We start from the raw sequence: 22,037 nt of genomic DNA, 5'->3' as shown, positions 1-22,037 counted from the left end.
CATAATTTACAAATATTTTGAGGTTTTTGTCATTTCATGGTTTATATTTCTTGCAGAAGTTGATTACTGTGCACTGAGGACAGGATAAAATTGAATGCATACATCAATTAAAATTGTGTAAAATACAAAATAGTATTTTTAATGTCTATTATCTCTGTTTAAATGGTAAAGAATATTTAAATCTACAATTTAAGCCATTTATTCTAAATATATGACTCATTTTAGAGAAAATATGAGCAAATAAATCATTGGGACAGGAAAGTCACCGCATGAAAGTCACAGGAAAGTCCCCCCCCCCCCCCCCCCCAATACAGTACAGTTTATACAGTAAAAACAGCTTTAATAATCAATGTTGCTATAATATACAAAGAGGTTGATGAGACACACTAAGCACGATCAATAAGCAGATGCAGCAGCACTTTATATTAGGGCGTGGCGTTTACACCGTGACGTAGTCTACTTGACAGCTGACACACACCACAGCGGCCCGTTTGGATAGCAATAAACAGAAACAGAAAATGTTTCAGGAGTCTCGAGGCAAGATCATTAACGGGGATTTTCTGCCGCGTGAAGCGTGAGAGCACAAACCCGGCCTTTACAAGCATATGTAGTCTGGAGAAACGTGTGACTACAGTCAGGAGGGGTTGTTTACATTTCTCATCATGGATTGGAGCACACAGAAGTTGTTTTACGCAATTATATTTCTACTTTCAGGAGAAAGCGTAAGTTACGCATCAGCTGCAAACAGCGGTAAGTCTGCCTTTCTGTTCTGTATGATACATCCTCTGTATATCATATAACTGCTATTGATGCAATTATATTGAACCATTTTGAAATGTAAAACTTGAAAAGCCTAAAATAACCGAAGCCCCGCCAGTCTGATGGTGAAAGGTGCTGTTACCTCGAGAGGGAGTTAAAGCAGGTTGTTTCAAAGTTAGTTACATAATTTATGTGTTCTGAAGCATTTAATAAACTCATAAGTGGGCCATTTGATAATTCAGTTTGCATGTGTGAGTTCGTGGGTCTGGTGTTGTCGTTCACAACATGCTGCCTGTTTAGAGGGTCATGATGATCAACTTTTGGAAATCAATACACAGTTTTTTAACAGCACTGACATATTAACCCACTTCAACCCTCTGCAAAACACCTCATCATATTTCCGTGTGTGTGTGAGAGAAAGAGAGAGAGAGAATTTGCATTACACCATTGTTTGCCCTTTAGCCTTCTTCAAATGGCTATATTTACTGTAGGCTATTATTTATATTAAAATTTTCATTATGTAGGTCTCTAGCCTATTTATAAATATAATTGATTAAACATTCTAATTAATTAAATATTTAAAATACAACATGTAGGCCTATATTACATCAAATTGTATTGATATAGGCTATTGAATAACTATATGTATATAGCTATTTATAAAATATGTATTTGAGTTAGTGGGGGAGGAAGTGAGACAAAGAACCGTTTGAACTTTCATGACACTTTTATGGCCTTAAGCCTTTAAACTGTTTTCCTTCGAGCCTTCAGGTTTGCCTTGTATTTTAAGGATCGGTTTACTATATTATTTATATTATGTTCATAGTTATAATTCAAACATCATTTAAAACAGTATTATAATAAATATCAATCAACAATAAAATATGATTACAGTATATTAACAAGCATTTATTTATTTTATTAACATTTTCACAGTTTATTCAAGTTAATTATATAACTATAATAATTTTATTTGTTATTAAATCTATCAATTGTATTATGTAATATAAGAATTGAGAATAAGATTAAAATACGTTTATATTTAATATATGGTAACACTTTACAATAATGTTTCTTTAGTTAACTAACTACTTTAGTTAACATGAACTAAGAATAAACAATACTTCAAAAACATGTATTAATCTTAGTTGATGTTAATTTCAACGTTTACTAATACATTATGGAACTCATATGTTGTTTTTCTTAACAATTAATGCTCTGTGAACTAACATGAACAAACAATGGATTATTGTATTTGTATTAACTAATATTAACAAAGATTTATAAATACTCTAACAAATATGTTGCTCATTGTTAGTTCATACATTAGATGGGGTAAACGTACCTATTAAGCTCACCAAAATCTATATTGAGACATTTTTAGTGCACAAGATATTGATTTTAGTACAAGAAGTTATTTTTAAATAAAATATTAATCTATCACACTATAATATTTCATTTTATTTTAAATGACACAAGTATTTCAATTAAGATGTAGGCCTACATCATTAAATATAAAAAGTCTGTCTGTGCTTAATGGGTACGTTTACTCTATTGTTAACAAATGAAACCTTATTGTAAAGTGTTACCGAATAGATTATGAAGTTCTAGCATGTCCAAACATATGCTTTTGTATGTTGGTTAAATATGTAAACAGACTGGTTAAATAAGCAATCAAACAAAGATTTGCAGCCGTGTTCTTCAGAGAAAGGTTGATGTGGCGTTTGTTTTGTTGGGCGTGCAGTGAACAGAGCACTCAGTGACTCAAAAAGCCCTTTGTTTTCTGCCTGTTGTTCCAAACCGCCAAGTGCAACGCAGAGTGCAGACACCATTATGACACAACTGTGACACTTTATCAGATGTTGTGGAAAATAACTTCACTTTGGCGAGAGAGAAATACCAATTAATAACCCAGTGTTTATTTAAATGCGCTCCAAGGCTGCTTCAACAATAACACACTGCTGTATAAACAAAGATTGCAGCCGACTCTATACAAATAGATATGTCTTGATTAACCCATAAACGCATACCAATGGTCTTTAGTGGGCCGGGACGTCATTCACTACACTTCTCCTCATTCGTTTTTTAAAGTTAGACATCAACCTTCTTAGTATTCCTCAATCAATTCATTATAATCAATATAACAAGAAATAAATAATAAAGTAATGTGTTTTTTAATTCATTTTTTGTACAAATTTTATTGGGTCGCTAACAACCCGAGGTGTGTGACAGAACACAGTAAGTATATTTTTTCTGCACAACAATAATTGAATCTTTGATGAGTAAATGATTGCTTTTATTCCACAAGGCGATACACAATGATGAAGTTGCGTTTCACTTATAGTTATCGCAGGCAGAAAACAAAAGGATAGGAAGTATCATCAGCAAAACATGAAATGGCTCAGCTGATTTACTCCAGAGCAATACTGAACGCAATCAAATATGAGAAGCTGTCAGCGATCAAAATATTGGTTTTGATGTTGAAAATTATCGTTTTGAGAATATATTTGAGATCTCGAATATGAGCCATATGCTGAATGTACTAGGAAATGAGTTCTGACGAGGACAGTGATGATGGTGTAAAACATCTGCTCAAACTGAACCCTTCCAAGCTCCAAAAGTGAACAGAATATGCTTTATTTTATTCTTCTGTTATTGTTACTCTAATATCAGGAGAGTTTTATATTATGTATGCCTACAGGTAGAGATCCATCTGTGTCAAATATAGATCCGGGTTGCTTAAGACCCAAAAATGGCAAAACATTCTTGCATTTAAGGGTTAAAAATGTGCTTTCCTCACGTATTCACTAAAACTGAATACTATGGCGTCTGTAAAAAGGGCATCTAAGCACACTTGGATCTTAATTATCTTTGTTGATTTAGCTAAAACCGTGATTAAATACACATGAGACATAAAACAGCGTTTGGTTTTTGCACGTTAGATTTCAGAGTCGATTTCTCCACTGTCGTCTTCTCTCAGATAATCATCAAATAACAAACTGTTTTATTCACGCAGGAGATGACACGTTTGCTATCCAGCACAATGGGAATGGGAAATGCCTCCTGGTCCAGAATGAAGCCTTGAAATTGGGAAATTGTTCGCTAGTCCCGGCCGTGTCGTGGAAGTGGGGTTCGGCCCACAGGCTGTTCCACGTGGAATCGTCTAAGTGTCTGGGTCTGGAGGTGCGCTCCAAAACCGTGACCCTGTTCAGCTGCGACTCCTCGGAGATTCTACGGTGGAAGTGCCATGAGGACGTCATCTACACAGAATACCAAATGAAACTCAGCGCCGGGCCCAACGACTCCGTGACCGCCAAGAGGGACGGACAGGACAATTGGAAAAGAGGAGGGAGCTCGGATAACATCTGTCAGCGGGCGTATCGAAGTATGGCAGTACCGCTTTTTTATATACCTACACTACATGTCAATAGTTTTTTTTTTTAAAGTCTTTAATGCTCACTGAGGCTGATTTAAAAAAAAAAAAAAAATTAAATAACTGTTTTCTATTTTCTATTTCAATATATTTTAATATGTACGTAATTCCTGTGATGGCAAAGCTGAATTTTCAGCATCACTCCAGGTTTCAGTGTCACATGATCCTTCAGAAATTGTTCTAATATGTGACCCTGGATCACAAAACCAGTCACAAGTCGCATGGGTAAATTTGTGGCAATGGCCAACAATACATTGTATGGGTCAAAATTATAGATTTTTCTTTTATGCCAAAAATCATTAGGTTATTAAGGAAAGATCATGTTCCATGAAGATATTTAGTACATTTCCTACCGTAAATATATAAACCATTTATTTTTGTGAGTGAAGGCAGCACAATCGCGAACATAAATGGACAACTTTAAAGGCGATTAAAAAAAATAATAATTTGCACCCTCAGATTCCAGAGGTTAAAATATTTGTATCTCGGCCAAATATTGTCCTGTCCTAAAAAAAACATACATCAATGGAAAGCTGACGTATAAATCTCAATTAAAAAAAATGTACCCATGTGACTGGTTTTGTGGTCCAGGGTCACATATGTGGATTTAGTGCTCAGTTTTTATGAATTATTAATGGTGCTAAATTATTGATAATGGCTCTTATAGAAGAAGATACAAATTGAATCCGCATATTAGAATGATTTATGAAGGATCATGTGACACTGAAGACTGGAGTAATGATGCTGAAAATTCAGCTTTGCCCTCACAAAGCCCAGAAAAAGTGATGCATGAACCATTGTGCCTTTGAAAAAGATTAGTCCAGGGTGATTGACCTTATAAAACACTTTAGATAAAGGTATGTGATGCACAAAAGCACTTGATCTTGCAAGCTCTAATCTGATTGGCTGACTGGCAGTTATTTATTTACTTACTTTATCAGTTTGCCTGAAAACAAAGTTGACAATGAGTAAGGCTATACATTTTTTATCATTTTATTTTATTCAAAGGGGATTTCCTGTCGCTACATTGATAGATGTAATAGGTATATTTAGAAACATTTTGTGTTAATGTGGTTTACTGTGTGTTGTGCGGTCGGGAGGGGCTGCTGTAGTTTAACTGTTGTTCAGATCATCCTGTTCATCTGCTTTTCGTTGCTCAGCCCTGCAAGAATAGTTTTAGGTTTTGTTCTGCATGTTTGCTTACTGGTTTAACCACTGTTGTTTGATGTGACACTAGCAATACAGAAATGGAGTTTATGGGGAAACTCCACTGCTACAGTTTTGTGTGCACAGCGATTGCTTCATATTTGGCAGTATATCAACGACTCGTCTAAATTAATTTTTACTTTCTGTTTTTCTTTTGACTAACTTTTGTTGCTCTGTGCCTAGCGAATCTGCACATTCTCAGATAGTTCACATTTTGAAACAAACATTTTTGAGAATGTGTTGTCACAGCTGCGGAATGTGGTTGTCAGATCTGCTAAATCTTCTATTTTTATCTTTTAAATGTGTTCCTGTTTTTACATAAAATATGCACTACCATTCAAAAGGTTATAACATTTAAGTCTCTTATGCTCACCAAGGCTGCATTTTTTTTTATAGAAAATACAGTAAAAACAGTATTATTGTGAATATTACATTTTAAAATGTATCTATTTCTGTGATGCAAAGCTGAATTTCAGTGTCACATGATCCTTCAGAAATCATTCTAAATATGCTGATTTAGTGCTTAAGAAACATTTTTTTTTATTATCAGTGTTACACAGCTGCTCAATATTTTTGTTGAATTAAAATTTTCAGGATTTTAGCATTTATTTAAAACAAATCTTATGTGACATTATAAACATCACTTTTTTACACAACATCACTTTTGATCAATTTAATGCATCCTTGCTGAATAGAACTATGAATTCCTTTAAAACAAAAATCTTACTGATCCTACAATTTTTAATGGGGTTTATTTCAATTTATATAATATATAAATTAATATATATATATCAAATTAAATTAGTAAATAATAAAATAATTATATATATATATACACACACTCACATACACACACACTGAAAAAAATTTGGAGTAGGAGTTACTTGAAAAAAAGCTAGGAAACTTTTTTCACTCAGAAAATGCTAGTAAATTTACAAAGATTTGCCAAGTAAAAACCTAAACATATTTATCAGTAGCTTAAATTAGAAATCTTTAAGTTAAATTTACTTGGAATATGGAATTAAGTAAACTTTACTTAACCTAGCCTAGTTAAGTAAAAGTAACAAAGAAAATAAGTAATTTTAACTTGGCTAGTAAAAGGTTGATTTATATCGATTTAGTTGAAATTTCCTTTGAAGTACATTTCACTCAAACAATTTATTGAATTATACCTGTCATTTATAGTATGTGCTTTACTTAGAGTATCTAAGTAATTTATACTTCATCATGTCAGATGTTGATGTGAATGCAAAGACCTCATATCAATACTTGGTAGACAATACACAATGGCGGTAACATTTGATGGATCGTTTTTGTGTTTGAATGTGTCATTTTGAGCAGAAAATTTACTCGAAATGTCACAAAATGCCAAGTTACTAATCCTGACAACAAAAGCAATGATAAAACAGTGTAAATACAGCTGGAAACCAGTGAAAAATGAACCTCATTAATTATTCAAGGTCCAGTGCATGATGGGAACCCCAGTATCAGAAAAGTTGAGTAATTCTTACTTAATTTTATTGAGGTGATTTTTACGCTTTCATTTCTACTCGCTTGAATTAAGAACTGATATGGAATTTACTTAGTTTTTTTTTATTCTTGCCTGAACTAACTTTTTCATGTAAATTACATTGTTTTTTTTTCAGTAGTATTTACTTCACCAAAAAAATCATTTTTTACAGTGCATATATATATATAGATATACATACATACACACATATATTATTAACTTTACATTTTATAAAAGTTAATTTTTCTTTAATTTTTAAATAATAATATATTATTTTCATTTTAAAATTTGTAATTTTTATGTAATTTTATATAATTTAGATTTTTTTTGAGGGGGAAAAAAACTCAAATTCTTTTTTAAAACAAGTTTTCTTTTTCTTTATTTTGAATGCTTTTAACTTGTTACTCACTGACTGCATGGATGTATCCATAAAGCTCCCGCAAGAATTCTGTTATATATTTTTGTGCAGTCGTGGTCTTTACTGTTTGTTTTTTTTTTTTTTTTTTTTTCAGCCATAGTCTGTTTGCTTCACTCTAAAACTAAATTTACTTCATGTTTGTACCCCGAGGAACATATCCTTTTATGTACGAGTCATTTATTCTTTTGAGGATTTACATTACATTCCGAGGGGACATTTTGTCAGATTTTGTGGACTTCTGGAGACAATGAGCGAAGCATAGCTACATAAACCCACTAACAGTATAAATTCCTGTTCCTCTGTTTCTCAGGAATGCACACAAGCGGGGGGAATTCTAACGGGGCACCCTGTGAGTTCCCCTTTCTCTACAATGGGACCTGGCACCACAGCTGCCTGCCTGGCACTGGCGACAGAACGCTGGACTGGTGCTCTACTACAGCAAACTATGATCTAGAGAAGAATTGGGGAACTTGTCTGCAATACGGTAAAGTTTACATCCACCACAGCTTCTGGGGGATTTCCAGAGAGCAGTTGTAAAGGAGAAAAAAGAGACTATTGGATACTTTTATTTATTCATTCCAACGCAATTACAACTGATGTAAACATTGGTATAATAAAGGGATACACTTTTTGTAATTGGAAGCTGTTTTTCATTTCCTAATTTCTTAATAAAAAACAATGTGTGGAGATAAACAAACAAATACATTAACATAAATTACCTACCTCGGTTAACCGTGTTCCCACAAACACCATGCTGACCTACTTAATGTGGTTTTAAGTGGACCTCATGCTGGTTTAAGCTGCAGTTTTCAGCAGGGGAAAGACATTGACTTGCACTGTTCTGTTCTTGCAAAGCCACTTTAACTATAACTCCTGTTTGTTGCGCATTCCTTTATTATATGGCTTCCAATCATTTCTGGGAAAAAAATATGGAAAAAGATTGCTGAGGTGTCCAACACTTCAAAAGTCAAAGAAAGAATGAAAGAATCGCATATGTGAGACAGACAGATGGAGGTTTGTAAAGTGAAAGAATGTGAACTAACCCCCCCACCTGTTTTCTTTTATTTAGTGAAAGGATGTTCTACTTTATGGGAAGAAGACCCAGTGAAAGGACGCTGCTATCAGGTGGTGTCCACAGCGGTGGTGTCCTGGCACGAGGCGCGGGATGCCTGTCGGAGTCAAGATGGTGATCTGCTCAGTGTGTCTAGCCCTCAAGAGCTTGAGTTCTGTAAGACTCAAATCTCATTTTCACTTGCTTTCATAATTTTTAACCAGCTCTATCTCTGAACCTCCAATCTGTAGCTATAGTGTTCTGTTATATACAGTACATTACTGTATATAGTACAACCACTCAGAACACCCAGCAACTGTATGGAAACCATCCAGAAAACCTTAGCAACACTGTAGCAACCACCTATAAAACCCTAGTAGCCCCATAGCAACACACTAGCAACCACCCAGAACACCATAGCAACAGTATAGCAGCCAAATAGAACACCCTAGTAACTGCCTAGCTACCACATAGAATATATTAGCAACTGAATAGCAACACCCTAGCAATCACCTGGATTACCCTAGCACCTTCATAGCAACACCCTAGGAACCACACAGAACATCCTAGCAACCCCATAGCAACACCCTAGGAACCACATATAATTCCATCCATCCATCCATCCATCCATCCATACATCCATAAACATTCAAACATCAAGCTAACAAATTCAAACTTTCTGGTCAGGCTTTCTCAAGTCAACAAAGTTTGTCTTGACCAACATTTTTTTATCTAGTTATTTTTGCAATTCCATTTGGTGATGCAGAATTTATTGTTCATTCTCGATCTCTTTCCCTGCAGTTAAAGATCGGAAAGACTTGCCAAGCAAGCTGTGGATTGGCTTGAACCATCTGGACTGGATGCAGGGTTGGCAGTGGTCAGATGGATCAGCTTTATCTTTTGCCCCTTGGGAAACAGGTGATTTCAAGCACACCGTATATAATAACTAATATTATTGTAAATCATAGCTTTTTATTATATTTAAGTTTTAAAGAGATATTTCAACCCCTGTGTTGTTCTGGCAAACTTCTAGGAGAGTTGAAATGTCTGACATATAGTATAGTACATCTAACATTTTTCTTTTGAAAGAACAAGGATTTCCCTTTTACAACCTGATGTGCCACCTTCTGTTGGGTCCTACAGTACATCTACATTACATTTACAGTGTGTCTGTTATTCAGTTTCACTGTGATTTAGGTTTAGCAGATCACAGAGGATCTATTCTCCATCTTATCTTAACACGAGTCTGGCGTTCACACTGACAATGACACTTCTATCACTGTAAATGTGGCAGTGTGTGTATGGGCATACAAGGAGATTTGTTTTGCTGAATAACAAACTAATGAGTTGAATGGCGTCTTTATGCAGTAAACACAGGCAGAATCAGTCTCTGTCTCTGAGGACAGTGATGACAGCATTGTCTCTGACTGACGGTCAACTGTGATGATGTGGGCGTTCTGTCTGTCTTCGCCCCATGTGTGTGTTGTCAATGTAATGAACTGTGTCTATAAACACTTTTTATGCCAACTATTTGCGTACATTGTTGGAGATTTTACTACAATAATGCGATCTTAATCTAGATAACTAGATTTGAATGGCATTAATAGTTGCATTATTTGATGTTAATTGTCACTTTACTGATTAATTAATTAATTTTTAAAAACAAATTAAGCTCTTGTTAAATTTTTTCCTATATCAACGATAAAATGATAGACACCAAATTGTCATTTCAGTGCTCAATGCAGTTTAGACCTGTATTGTAATATTATTATATGCAAGAATTATTCTTTCAGATAAAAAAAAAAATCTAAAAAGCTAGAATTCTATGGTTTTGAAAAACTTTTACTTTTAAATTTATTGACTAAAAATATCATATGCTGTGGCCATCTTGTAAAATAACAACTTTAATAAATACACGTCTGAAAGTTAAAGGTTTGTTTTTACGAATATATATACCGGTATATATTTTTTTCATGAATACTATTGTTTTTTGGAGAATTGCACCATGTGATATTTTACATCCTGAACTAACCTTACCCTGTCATAAAAAGATCAGATAATTAAAAAAGACTTTTAAGATAATTTAATTTAAGAAAATATTTAAAAATACATTTTGATTGAGACATCAAAATCATAACTATTATAGAAGTGGTGTATTTGAGTCGTTGTATGAATTAATTGCATTTTAATACATTTTTGGATGAAAATATTAATTCAGAAAAAAATGCATTTATGATATAATTTATGCATTTATGATATTGTAAACTATAATAATCGATTATATCTTTGGCTAATTCTGGCACATTTACAGTATTGTTTATTGATGTTCACTGCCCCTGCTAAATAAACTAATAAATAAATAAATAAAACGTCATTGACTTGACATTTTTAATAAAATAAAAAATGTTTTGGGATATTAAATTTAGGCATAATACTAAATAGTACTTTTTCTCCATAAAATAAACTATATATATATATATATATATATATATATATATATATATATATATATATATATATACACACACACACACACATGCACGCACACACACATATTTTATATGAATAAAATATTTTATGTTTGCTTGAAGTGTTACATTTTTGCACATGTTTGTTAGGGATCCCAATAAGATCACTTTTGTCGGATGACGACTGTGGGGTTCTGAAGGAGCCGCTGAATTTTGGAGCAGAGACGTGTGAAAATCGTCTTCCATTCATCTGCATGAAGTATAACAAAGACAATCCGAGTACAGGTCAGAGACTGTTCTCTCGTACAGTTTTCCTTCTTTTCTTTCTCTCTTTCTCTGCACAGTCTCCCTTCCTCTCGTTTCAGCAGTCAGGGATGTCTATAAGCCCACGGTGTGTAAAGATGGTTGGATTGGGTGGAAAGGATTCTGTTATAAACTCCACGGTGCAACAGAGTCAAGACTGTCCCAGCATGAAGCTCAGGAGATGTGTAAGATAGATGAATCTCAGCTTGCCAGCATGCACAGTTTAGAGGAAATAGAAATGCTACACACAAACTTCCACGCAGGTAAACACGTCTCGCTACACACAGGTATCAACAACATGTTCTGAGAAAATATATCACTGTTTTTGTTTCATGTTATATCTGTCCAATTTGCATTATAAACTGTGTGACAGATCTGAAGACCGATGTATGGATTGGTCTTTTGGGTAATGGAACCACCTCAGTCTTCGAATGGGTCGATAAAGTACCAGTGTCTTTCACATACTGGGCCAGAGCTCAACCTCCACCACTTCTACCAAATACCATCAACTGCGTGTACTATGCAGGAGAGGTGTGTGTGTGTGTTTCATCAAGTCACATTTGAATTAAGCAGTATCACATGAACAAGAGCACTGTTCTCTGATTTCTCTGTATGTTTGTAGCATCATACATGGGCTGTGTCTGACTGTGAAAAGGCGAAGGCTTACATGTGTAAGGTAAAGGGGAATGTGAATGAGAGCGCGCCAGAGGAAGGCTGCCCTCCAGACGGGGTGAGTGACCATTACCGACTGACACATGACAAAGAGGGCCACTATTGAACGATTCACTGGAACTCCAGGGGAAATAAATCAATCATGTTTGTGATTCACATTGTTGTTATTGCCATCCATTTAGATTCCACATGTGAATCTGAGTTAGATAATACTGTATAAGCAGACATCTGTTGTTTTTTATTTCTACTCTCTAGAACTGGAAGAGACATGGTGATGCTTGCTATAAAGTAGACACTGAGCTTATGTTCTACAAAAACAGCTGCCACATCACCATTAATAACAGGTAACCGTTGAGTAATTTGTAGCGCTGTCGATTAATTGCATCTTAGATAAAAGTTTGTAAATTGTTTGTGTATATATATATATATATATATATGATCTAGAGGTTCTTGTTGCTAGATAGTTGCTTTCTTCTCTAAGTGAAAAAAAGAATAATATTCTGGTCTCTAGATATGACTGATCTCTAACCCCAAAGTATGATCAATAATACTAGTGAACCGTTAATTACATAATATGAGAACTCATGCTTATTTTTCACATTTTCTAGTAACATGAAGATGTATAATCCTCTATCTAGATTTGAACAGGCCTTCATTAACAGTCTTCTGAAAGAGTATATCAGCTCTGGGGTTTTGTATTTCTGGACGGGGCTTCAGGACACTAAAGGGTCCAGGGAGTACCAGTGGATCAGTCAGGATGGGAGAGCAGATCAGGTCACCTACACCAATTGGAAATGGCTAGAACCAGGTAATGCATGTTATGGATTTGGCTGTGGCTGTTCAATATCCTAATACATTTTTTTCAGCATTTGTAGCATCTTATTACTGTGCATTAGGGATATCATTGGATCTTTTTTTTTTTACTCGGGATTAATCGCACACTTATTGTGAAATTAAGCATACACCATATCTTATTTAACATGTTAATTATGTCATCAATTGCTATATCCAGCAAAGTAAACCATCAGATTGAAGGGTGACTCTCACAAAACGGTATTATCTGCGAGCTTTTCTCAAGGTAAATTTAGGTGTCTTTCCAAAAAAGGACACTTTGAGACTCTTAAAGGACACCAAACAACCAAATGACATGAGTCGTTATAATTCATAAATCTATGCACACTGAAGCAGCTATTGAAAAAATAATTCACTTTGTATAGTATGTGTACAGGGCAACAACAAAGAATGACTAATCACAGCAAAATACACATGACAGATCAAAACATTATCCTGAAATGTGTGGAAAATGTGAATTTAGTGAAATTTGGCATTAATAAATGCATCCATTAACGTTTAACGTTGACAACCCTACTGGGCATCTTATTTTTCATTGGGATATATAGTCAATAGAGTTGCAAATGGGCAAATTTGCAGAAGGAGGTTAAAGAGTTAGTTCTGTCAACATTTACTCACCTGTTTATCTTCGGAACACAAATTAAGATATTTTTTATGAAATCTGAGAGCTTTCTGTTCCTCTATTAACACAGTCTACTAACACTTTGACTCTTCAAAAAGTTCATAAAGAGATCGTAAATCTATTCCATATGAATGAGCGGTTTAGTCCAAAATGTAAAAAAATCTGAAAAGACACGATCACTTTATATGATGACCAGATTGAATTTAGGCTTTCATTCTCATAAACATTCATCAACTCACACATCAGTTGTGGTAAACGGAAGCACAAGCATGTTCGCTTGACGTGCGAGAACCAATGAGGTTAATTCTCGTGTTACGCAGCAGTTTGAACTTCAGCAAGAGGTTTGTTCTCGCACGTCAAGTAGGTTTAGTTGAGCTTCTGTTTGTTCGCTGATCAATGTTTATATGTCAATAAAAGCCTAAATTCAATCTGTTCATATAAGGCAATCGACTCGCTTCATAAAATTTGGATTAAACCGCTCAATTCATATGGATTCGTTTTACGATCTCTTTATGAACTTTTTGAAGCATCAAAGTGGGCGGGGTTTCCCTACTGTTACGAGTAGGGGGACATTTGAAACGGCTTGTTCCGAGAGATTGATAATGATATATGGGATTATAAAAAAAGTATTGGGTGTATTTTTACCATTATAGGCTGGTTGTTTACACATGCTGTGGACACACATCTGTTTTCAAACACCTTATAAACGTGTATTTTGCAAAATAGGTCACCTTTAAGTTCCTTGTTAACCTGTAATTTTACAAATTTTCAGTTTATTCCCATTAATTCCCATATATTCCTGTTGTTAATTCCCATGGAAAGTTTCCAACTTTGAAAACTCATGAAATTTTGCCCTAATAATCAATGTATATTTTTGGGAAACATAATATCCTAACTCATAAATTAAATAATTCAAAAGATTTTGCATTGAGTTTGAATGTGAATATGTGTTTCAGCTTCCGCCGGTGGCTGTGTGGTGATGTCTACTGGGAATCCTTTGGGCCAGTGGGCTGTCAAAAACTGCACTTTTTTCAAAGCTGGTAATATCTGTAAGAAACCCATAAAATCCATGGTCCAACCCACCCCAGATCCAATCGTGCCCAACTCCAATGCTTCCTGCGCACCAGGATGGATCTCAAGGGAAGGTCTAAACTACTGTTACAAGGTGTGTTAAGGTGGTATTCATCAAGACAATGAAGACATTTTCTCGTTAGATCTAACTGACATCTTTTTGAATGTGTTTTCCGGGTCTGCAGGTGTTTCACGAGGAGCGTTTGAGCCGGAAGCGCTCGTGGGAAGAGGCGGAGCGTTTCTGTGAGGCGCTGGGAGGTCATCTGCCCAGCCTCGCTGAGACGAAAGATATGCAAGCGTTACATTTCATCCTGAGAGACTCAATCAGGTACAGATCGCACTGTTTTTTTCCCTATAACTCCCATTATCATATCCACACACAAAACCAAATACTGTGAAATGTATTGATTTGTATTTGTACTCTTTGTTTCCCTTTACAGTGATAATCGTTTTTTTTGGGTGGGACTAAATCGTCGAAATCCAAATAGCAACAACAACTGGGAGTGGAGTGATGGGCGTCCGGTGAGTCATTGACATGTGATGTTTCCAGAACAAAATGAAGACATAATTAAGTTGTGATCAGAGCCATCATTTGCTCTTTTATTAGTTTGTGTACTAAAGCTAATGTGTGAAATGTGTAGGTGTAGTAATTTGTTTCTGTGTCTTGGTAACAGGTCTCCATGATGATCTTTCCTGACGAGTTCAACGAAGATGATGCCTATAACAGGGATTGTGTTGCCTTTAAGGTGTGGTAAACAAAACCTCCGAAACATTACCCTAGCATCGCATGACCTCTCATAACATCATAATACTGCATTATAATGCAATATTAGCTAAATAAATAAAAAATACACAAGAAAGGCTATTCAGGCCTCATAATTTCCATACTAATAAAATACATAATTACAAGTTAAAATCTTTAGTTACTTGACCATTAGAGATATTTGGGTGGCTGTACTCTTTGATATTTCAAATCATTTTAATATTACAATGTCTTAATAAATAAAATACGATAGTTTTCATTTTATTTGACAATTAGCACACATCAACTGTAAAGTCAGATACGGATTCAGTTTTTGTAGATTCATTACACTAAAGTAACAATTTACAATAAGGTTTAATTAGTTAACATTAGTTACAATGAATTTTGGAGAAAACTTTGGGACATTTTGTAAAATGCGATAAAATCAAGAATCTGTGATTTGTTAACTCTCTTTAACCTTTATTTACCTGACAAAAGAACAAAGAAAATATTTTCACTTACCGACTTCGGTGTATTTTGTAAATATAAACAAATTTTGATTTTGATGGCCGCAACACACTCCAAAAAAGTTGGGATGGCGGCATGTTTACTGTGTCACATCACCTTTCCTTTTAATTACACTTTTTAAATGTTTGGGAATTGAGGATACTAATTGTTTTTGCCCAATCTTGCCTGATACAAGACGGCTGCTCAACAGTCTGGTCGTCGTTGCCTGATTCTCCTTTTCATGATGGGCCATACATTTTCAGTAGGAGACCGATCTGGACTGCAAGGCAGGCACATCGACTCTATGGTGTAGTTGAGTGTCTAAGAAACCACTCTGTTTTAGGATGTGTAGAATGAGGCCTGGCATTGTTTTGCTTCCCATGAAAGCCATCATCTTGATGGCAGGTTATGTCTCTGTACAATCCCAATACATCTCCATGTATTGGAGATTGTAATGGTACCTTTACACATATGCAAGTCACCCATACCGTTTGCACTGATGCATCATAACAGATGTTTGCTTTTGCACCTGTTGCTGATGAGAGTCTGGACTGTCCCTTTCCTATTTGGGACTGAGAAATCGATGCCCGTTTTTCCCCTAAACAAGCTGAAACGTGGACTCATCTGACCACAGCACACATTTCCACTGTCTTTTAGACCATCTGAGATGAGCTCAGGCCCAGAGAACTCGCCAGCCTCTCTGCATAGAGTTGATGTATTGTATAGATTTCTCCTTGCGTAACAGAGAATCAAGTTGCATTTCTTGATGCAGCGGGATACTGTGTTAAGTGACTATGGTTTTCCAAAGTACTCCCGAACCCATGTGGCTATTTTTTAACACCATAGCTTGATGGTTTCTCAATGCAGTGCCATTTGAGGACTCGAAGGTCACACATTCAACAGAGGTTTCTTGCCTTACACCATTCTCTGGATTCCCTGAATCTTTTCACTGAATGATTTATGCTAGATGGCGAAAGACCTAAATACTTTGCATTCTTGCATATAGAAATGTGATTCTTGAATTGTTTGACAATTCTTTAATGAAATTTGGCACAAATTGGTGAGCCATGAACTAGCTTTGCTTGCAAAGACTGAGTTTTGGTGGATGTTCCTTTTATACCCAATCACTATAATCTCACCTATTACCAGTTCACCTGCTAATTGTGGATATTCTAAAACATAACTTGGATATTCTGTATCTTTTAATCTTTTCACTTTTATTTTGCCTTTGTCCCAACTTTTTTGGAGTGTTGCAGCCATCAAAATCAAGATTTGTTTATATTTAGAAAATGCATTTATTTTGGCCAGTGAAAACTTTCGTCAGTTAAATAAGAGTTCAAGATAATTAATTTATCACAGATTCTTGATTTTTATTGCTTTTTACAAAACTTTTCTGGAATTGGGGTTGTACATTAATACAATCAAAAGTTGTATATTAATATTATTTAATGGACCAGTGATAGCATGAGCTTACAATGAACACTTGTATTTTTATTAACAAAGATTAATCAATACTGTGACAAATATATTGCCCATAATTAATATTAGTTAACTTACATTAAATGTTATCTAAACAACCTAAAATGTTACATTAAACACCAATGTGCATAACTGATCACAAAAAGTAACAAGAAACATAACCATTTAAGTAAAATGTAGTGAAAGCTAATGCATCACATAAACATTCACTTACAAAAAACATACTTTTGAACATTATTTTAATGTAAAACTAAAATAGTACTTAATGTTATCAAATTATTGGTTATATAACGTACATTGAACTAATTAACAGGTTATTACTGTAGTATTTTATTATTTTTTCATTAAAATTACATTATAATATAACTTTATGTAATTCAAACATGACGTGAAAACAGGGTTACAGTTATGAATATGTGAGGTTTTAGTTTCATTGGGATGTGTAAATGTTGAGGAGGGGGCAGTAATTGACACAAAACAGCCTTTCACCGTTGGCAAACAACAGCCAATCAATAATCAGAAACCTAGAATAGTCACAGCATGACCTACATATGGCCTCCGCCTTCAATTTGGGAGTAGAGAGAGATAGAATCAGATCGATGTATTGTCATCAAACCAGATTCAAATAGTCAAAAACACATCAGAGTTATCAAACTAACAATAATAATAAGAACAAGAAAAACCTGGACAGTAGATGTTACACTGTAGAAATCTAGAAATTCTGAATTAAGACCGCTTGTGATAATTGTTACTATTCTGTTTTTTATCTTCAGTCTTCGAAAGGAACCTACAAGCCGTTTCTCTTCCTCCTGTATCATAATGTTCTTCCACGGTCTTTTTATCCCAGCACCTTTCACTGTGACGCCAAACTGGAATGGGTGTGTCAGATTCCACGGGGTAAACAACACTCAACACTTTTACCGCTTCGTGGCAAAGTGTAGATTGTAGTTTTAGTTAATACTGCTAACATAGATTCAATATTTGCTTTGCAAATTTTTTATTTGAATTTGCTATTAAATGAGTTTGAATAGTTCAGTCTCCTTCATTGTAATACTGTAAAAGTGTGACAAGTGCGTTCAGAATTGATATGTTCTATGTTCTGACAAGGTTTGGAACAGTGTTAATATGTTTTTAACAAAAGCATTTTGTGATTTCATGGTGTTTGCATAATTCTTCAGGTCAAACACCTAAAACTCCAGAGTGGTACAACCCAGGTAAAGCATTCATTTCCAATGACTTAATTTTTTTTGTGTGTGGATTGTCTTTTTTTGTGTGCGGAAATCAGTGACATATTTTGTTTCACTACTAACAGATGGGCACCATAACACATCAGTGTTTATAGACGGCCAGGAGTTCTGGTTTGTAACAGAGCCAAAGCTGTCGTTTGATGAGGCCGTGTTGTACTGCAGCAGCAACAACAGCAAACTGGCCACACCTGCCAGCCTTAATGCTGCACGACACCTTCAGGAACAACTTTTTCAGGTACAGTACCAGAGAGGGCAGACGTTTGAATTACAGGGCAGTTCAAAGGGAGGGGAGGGGACTGAGCACTTAATTAAAGCTTTACCTTCAGAAGAATGTCAAAACAAAATGTTTGTGAGGTCTTAAAAAGTAGTAACTCAAGTCAAGTCAAGTCATCTTCATTTATATAGCACTTTTAACAATGTAGATTGTTTCAAAGCGGCTTTACAGTTATAAACGGATAATTTAAGGTAACAGATATTGTTTTGTCTTTATAGCGGTTCTTGAATAAAGATATTTTCCAGCTAAAGTTAGCCTTGATTGATTCACCTCCGTCGCAAGGATCACTAGATATCAAACTAGAGGCCGCCAAGACGACATCGCTCCCTCCACACAGACCCCAAACGCCAACCTGTGAGAAACGCTGATGGCGCTCATGTGCGCACTAAGAATTAATTCCATAGTTATGCACATTTGAATATATGTGCGCAGTTTTGTAATTCCCTACAAACCAAGCCTTAAACTACTTGTCTGGCCTTAAAATTTTGAAACAGAATTGTATCACTTCGAGGTAGATACGCGAAACCGAAATTATCCCGACAACGCTTTATCTGTAGTGGTAAAGGGATTCATCACAGGGAAGAGACTAGTTGGCACTTCAGCACTGCGTAACACAAGTAAACAGTAACACAAGTAAACAGTAACACAAGTAAACAGTAACACAAGTAAACAGTAACACAAGTAAACAGTAACACAAGTAAACAGTAACACAAGTAAACAGTAACACAAGTAAACAGTAACACAAGTAAACAGTAACACAAGTAAACAGTAACACAAGTAAACAGTAACACAAGTAAACAGTAACACAAGTAAACAGTAACACAAGTAAACAGTAACACAAGTAAACAGTAACACAAGTAAACAGTAACACAAGTAAACAGTAACACAAGTAAACAGTAACACAAGTAAACAGTAACACAAGTAAACAGTAACACAAGTAAACAGTAACACAAGTAAACAGTAACACAAGTAAACAGTAACACAAGTAAACAGTAACACAAGTAAACAGTAACACAAGTAAACAGTAACACAAGTAAACAGTAACACAAGTAAACAGTAACACAAGTAAACAGTAACACAAGTAAACAGTAACACAAGTAAACAGTAACACAAGTAAACAGTAACACAAGTAAACAGTAACACAAGTAAACAGTAACACAAGTAAACCGTAACACAAGTAAACCGTAACACAAGTAAACAGTAACACAAGTAAACAATACAAATGCTGTTTATGTGTAACCGAGTTAATGCATAGACAGACCACAAAACATTATTTTAAAAAAAAGTATGTTGTTGCTATTTAAAAAGTAATTTATATAGATATTTTAAAAATGAACAAAACATTTTGTATTATTGTTTTAGAAAGTTATTCAATAAATACACTGCAGTTCAAATGTTTGTGGTCGGTATGATTTTATGTCTAATGCTCACTTAATGCTGCATTTATGTGATCGGAAATATAATAAAAACAGCAATATTGTGAAATAATATTACAATTTTAAATACTTGTTTTCTATTTTAATATATTTTAAAATGCATATTTTAAAAGCTGAAATATTAGCTTAATTACTCCAGTCTTCGGTGTCATGTGATCTGAAATCATTCTAATATGCTGATCTGCTGCTCAAGAAACTTTTATTATTATCACAGTTGAAAACGGTTATGCTGCTTAATATTTTTTTGTTGAAACTGATTTCAAATTTTCATGATTCTTTGATGAATAGAAAGTTCAAAAGAACTTGTATATATAGCATTTATTTAAAATCAACATTGTACATGTCTTTTTACAGTTTTACAGTTTACAGTTTTGATCAATGTAATGAATCTTTGCTGAATAAAAGCACTCATTTATTTAAAAAATTTACTGACCCCAAACCTTTGCATAGTAGTGTATTGAACCAAATATGAACCAAGCTGTCTGCAAATGCACTGTCTTTTATTTATTAAATAAATAGCATTGAAATAATATCATGATAATCAAGTCAAGTCAGAATCAATACAGATTGTTTCAAAGAGGAAACCAGGAAAATAAGGATCAATGATGCAAACAAAGTTCAATTCTGCTGTAAAGCAGCTCTAAAAAGACAATAGTGTCATTATTCGGCTCAAGACAGTTCAGTGTTTACTTCGTTCAATAACAGTGTAAAGTTCATCAATTATGGAATTAGTTTAATTTAGCTGTAAGCAGCTCTACAGAAGACAATAGTGTTATTATACACTTTGAGTCAGTTCAATGTTAATTCAATGACCATGTCAATGTTGCAAAAATTAGTCGAAACGAAGTCGGATCACCTGTAAAGCAGCTCTGCAGACAAAACTGGTGTCATCATCCAGCTCAATTCAGTTCAAGTTTTGTTCTCACCCAATAGTGTCAGATCAATAATATTACTTAATATTAATGATTAGTTAATCACAACTTTGCAAAAACTAAAACTGAGCTTGCCATTTTCTCTTTTTGCTAAATAAACACATGTGGAAGTTGTGTTTATATCTATAGCAACACTTGGCTATGGGTGCATTTATCATAATTGGGTGATTTGTATATACTTAGTGTATCAGAAATGAAACAAATCAGTTTGTTTCTTTTTTTAAATGTTATTTTAAATGTTTAAAAATCCCTATACTCATAAATGTACAATGTTTGATCCACAACACAAAGTAGAGATCTTTTGGGTAATGGATTCAATTAATATGAGTGAATGTGTGATTGTTCATATCAGCCAGTAATTATTTTCATTGTAATGACCTGTTGTAGCATGCGGGAAAAGATGTTGTGAGGTGGTGGGCAGACCTGCGTTATCCTGGTCCTCATGTTCCCTTTATGTAAGTTGGTTTATCATACCTTGTCTAAACCACTATTACAGGCATGAACCTCTCTTTTATTTATCATTTATTGTCTTTGTATATGTGTGTGCTTGCAGGTTCAGCCCGTTTCATCCAGCGTTTCTGGGCAGGTGCCCTTCTATCACTCCTATCTCTATTGAACCCGGTATGAGAGTCTTACTGTGATTCCTAAAGTAATTTTCAACATTTTGCAGAATTGATCTTGACATGTTTTTCATTTAAAGATATTTCATGGCTCATTCAAATGGCCTCCCTAGTTGTAGCACAATGGTACATTTCTGTGAATGTTGTAAGACCCATAAATCACTTCTAGCTTGGTCAGGCCAGTGATTTCTTTTTTTTTTCCTTTTTAATTGCCCTGGTGACATTTACACTGACCTCAGGCAGAAATGTAAAAATGTTAAGTAAATATCAGTATAAATTTTATAAAACATAGAGTTTTTAGTGTGTGTTCATACTTGTACTGTAGTTTGGTTCGCTTGGTTTGTTTGGTCCGGACCAAAAAACAAAACAAAAAACATTAAGTCTTGGTCCGTTTAGCATTCACATTGGCATTTTAACACCGAACCTAAAGATACC

At 34.7% G+C, this 22,037-nt stretch overlaps 1 protein-coding gene across 2 annotated transcripts in view; it reads left to right on the top strand.

The window, feature by feature from the left end:
• The first annotated feature begins 458 nt into the window (after positions 1–458).
• ly75 (lymphocyte antigen 75) overlaps positions 459–22,037 on the top strand; it is a 33,879-nt gene continuing 12,300 nt past the window's right edge. The window contains exons 1-20 of one of the 2 annotated variants that reach the window (XM_079598087.1): positions 459–750; positions 3,776–4,144; positions 7,637–7,810; positions 8,396–8,554; positions 9,179–9,295; positions 10,996–11,130; positions 11,214–11,411; positions 11,522–11,679; positions 11,771–11,878; positions 12,076–12,164; positions 12,459–12,628; positions 14,251–14,459; positions 14,551–14,693; positions 14,806–14,887; positions 15,040–15,111; positions 17,867–17,990; positions 18,272–18,307; positions 18,406–18,575; positions 21,370–21,437; positions 21,536–21,603. In XM_079598087.1, coding sequence (XP_079454213.1) covers positions 663–750; positions 3,776–4,144; positions 7,637–7,810; positions 8,396–8,554; positions 9,179–9,295; positions 10,996–11,130; positions 11,214–11,411; positions 11,522–11,679; positions 11,771–11,878; positions 12,076–12,164; positions 12,459–12,628; positions 14,251–14,459; positions 14,551–14,693; positions 14,806–14,887; positions 15,040–15,111; positions 17,867–17,990; positions 18,272–18,307; positions 18,406–18,575; positions 21,370–21,437; positions 21,536–21,603 — 2,737 coding nt within the window. In that variant the 5' untranslated portion in view covers positions 459–662. Of the gene's footprint in view, positions 751–3,775; positions 4,145–7,636; positions 7,811–8,395; positions 8,555–9,178; positions 9,296–10,995; positions 11,131–11,210; positions 11,412–11,521; positions 11,680–11,770; positions 11,879–12,075; positions 12,165–12,458; positions 12,629–14,250; positions 14,460–14,550; positions 14,694–14,805; positions 14,888–15,039; positions 15,112–17,866; positions 17,991–18,271; positions 18,308–18,405; positions 18,576–21,369; positions 21,438–21,535; positions 21,604–22,037 lie in introns of both variants that reach the window. The other variant, XM_079598086.1, reaches the window with a different exon arrangement.

The sequence above is a fragment of the Phoxinus phoxinus genome (assembly GCF_949152265.1).
Source record: "Phoxinus phoxinus genome assembly, chromosome: 22".
NCBI lineage: Eukaryota > Metazoa > Chordata > Actinopteri > Cypriniformes > Leuciscidae > Phoxinus > Phoxinus phoxinus.
Note: the sequence above shows the minus strand (reverse complement) of the source record. Positions and strands in the feature narration are given on the sequence as shown.